At 52.1% G+C, this 2,019-nt stretch overlaps 1 protein-coding gene across 1 annotated transcript in view; it reads right to left on the reverse strand.

The window, feature by feature from the left end:
• Window positions 1-2,019, reverse strand: part of EPHX2 (epoxide hydrolase 2) — a 78,256-nt gene that overhangs the window by 57,481 nt on the left and 18,756 nt on the right. Inside the window, exon 8 of the mRNA XM_019537262.1 lies at window positions 1,150-1,228. Within this exon, the coding sequence (XP_019392807.1) occupies window positions 1,150-1,228 (79 nt within the window). The remainder of the gene's footprint in view (window positions 1-1,149; window positions 1,229-2,019) is intronic.

Genomic DNA, 2,019 nt, shown 5'->3' on the forward strand with positions numbered 1-2,019 from the left:
CATGAAGAGGGTCCAGAGGAGGCCACGCGCATGATCAGGGGGCAGCAGGGCAGGCCCTATGAGGAGAGGCGACGGGACCTGAACCTGTTCAGCCTGCACAAGAGAAGGCTGAGGGGGGACCTGGTGACTGTCTATAAACTCACTAGGGGGGACCAGCTAGGAGCTGGAACCAACTTCCTAGAGAAGTGGTGCTGGCTCCTACCCTGGGCATCTTTAAAAAGAGGCTTGATGCCTACTTAGCTGGAGTCATTTCAGCCCAGTTTTTCTCCTGCCCAGGCAGGGGGTCAGACTTGAAGATCTACAAGGTCCCTTCAACCTGACTTCTATGAATATATTAACTTTTTATAGAAGCAGGACTATGGCTGCCTTGGTCTCCTTGCTTTCTCTGTGGCTGCCATGGTCCCCCTGTTTTGCCCATGGCAGGTTTGGGTAGAAGGTCTTATGTTGTGCCAGGGCTGACGGTAATTTTATAAAAAGTTTATACAATGGACATGTCTGAGCTGGTTTAGACAGGGCTGATTCTGCCTCAGGCAGGGAGTTGGACTATATGTGACCGCTGGAGGTACCTTCCAGCCCCCCTTCTCTAGGACTCTATGAAATACTACTACTACTACTACTATTTTAAAGCACCTAACTACCTTTGACACTGAAGACCATACTTAGGAGTGTGGCAGCAGTTCATGAACATCCAGCCATCTCTAAAGGAACACAGGTAGTCTAGAAGCTCAGGTCTTCTTGCCAACAATACCCACCACTTTTTAATTTGGCCAAAACTCTCAGTTTCTCAATATGACTCTAGCTAAATCCCAGCCCTGACCACACAGGGTAAAGGGCAAAGCAAAGAATTTCATCCGCCCCTTTCCCGTCTTGAGCTGGATCTCAAGTTGCAGCAAGAGACGTCGAGGTTAGATTAGGAAGAACTTTTTCACTAGGAGGATAATAAAGCACTGGACAAGATTACCCAAAGGAGTTGGGGAATCTCCAGACTTGGACGTGTTGAAGACCCGGGTAGACAAAGCCTTGGCTGGGATGATGTAGTTGGGGCTGGTCCTGCTTTGAGCAGGGGGCTGGACTAGATGCGACCCACCTGGGGTCCCTTCCCACCCTCATTTTCTATGATCCTATGATCTTCCATTCCCACCCCCTCACCTGGTGGAGCAGAGGAATCTCCATAGCCTTTCATATCCAAAGCAATGACCCGGAAGCCAGCATCAGCCAGGGCAGGGATCTAGAGCAGAAACATATAACCTTAAATAAAAACCTTGAGCTTTAACTTGACTAATAGCTGGGAGCCTATATCAGCTTACATACAACCAGCTGCCTACTGTTTTCCCTCATTGCAGCCAAGGCTCTTGGGTTACAAAGCCAGCATGATGTGCTGGGAAGGGGATTCATATGAACATTAAACAATGCAGTGCTCTAGTAAAGGAGCCAAGCTAGCCAATCATTAGTAGACTGGGGTTTCCTTACTAAAAAGCAAGCAGGGGATTCAAATGTCAAGTAAAAATAGCTTGATATAAAGTCTTGGCCAAGGGGTGGTGCAGAATCTAGAGCAGGCTTGTCCAACATACGGCCCGCGCCGCCAAGCCGTTTTCTGAGGCCCCTGGTGCTGCGACGGGAAACTAAAGTAAACACTGTTTACTTTCGTTCCCACCCCTTGTCCTTCCCCCAACCCCTCAGCAGCTTCCTAATGGCTGCTGAAGGGCTGGGGAAGGGACAAGGTTCCCACACACACCGCGTCAGCTTGACATTGCCGATGCGGCGCGCGTGGGAAAAGTAGCAGCCATGTGCCGCTCGGGACAGGATGAGCCCAGCCGGAGCGGCAGAGGCTCAGCTGCATTTTCCCCTACCTGCGCTGGTCAGTCCCGAGCAGCACACGGCTCCGCTGCCACTTCTGCTAGCTGGTGCCTGTGGTGGGCCAGTAGGGGGCGCACCTGCGTTGGGCCAGTAGGGGGCGCTCCTGTGTTGGGCCGCCCACCTCCCTGCGCCCGACCCCCTGCCAGGCTCCGAATGCCTCCC

This window comes from Crocodylus porosus, unplaced genomic scaffold (genome assembly GCF_001723895.1).
Source record: "Crocodylus porosus isolate Cpor-Errol unplaced genomic scaffold, CroPor_comp1, whole genome shotgun sequence".
In the NCBI taxonomy this organism is placed as follows: Eukaryota; Metazoa; Chordata; order Crocodylia; family Crocodylidae; genus Crocodylus; species Crocodylus porosus.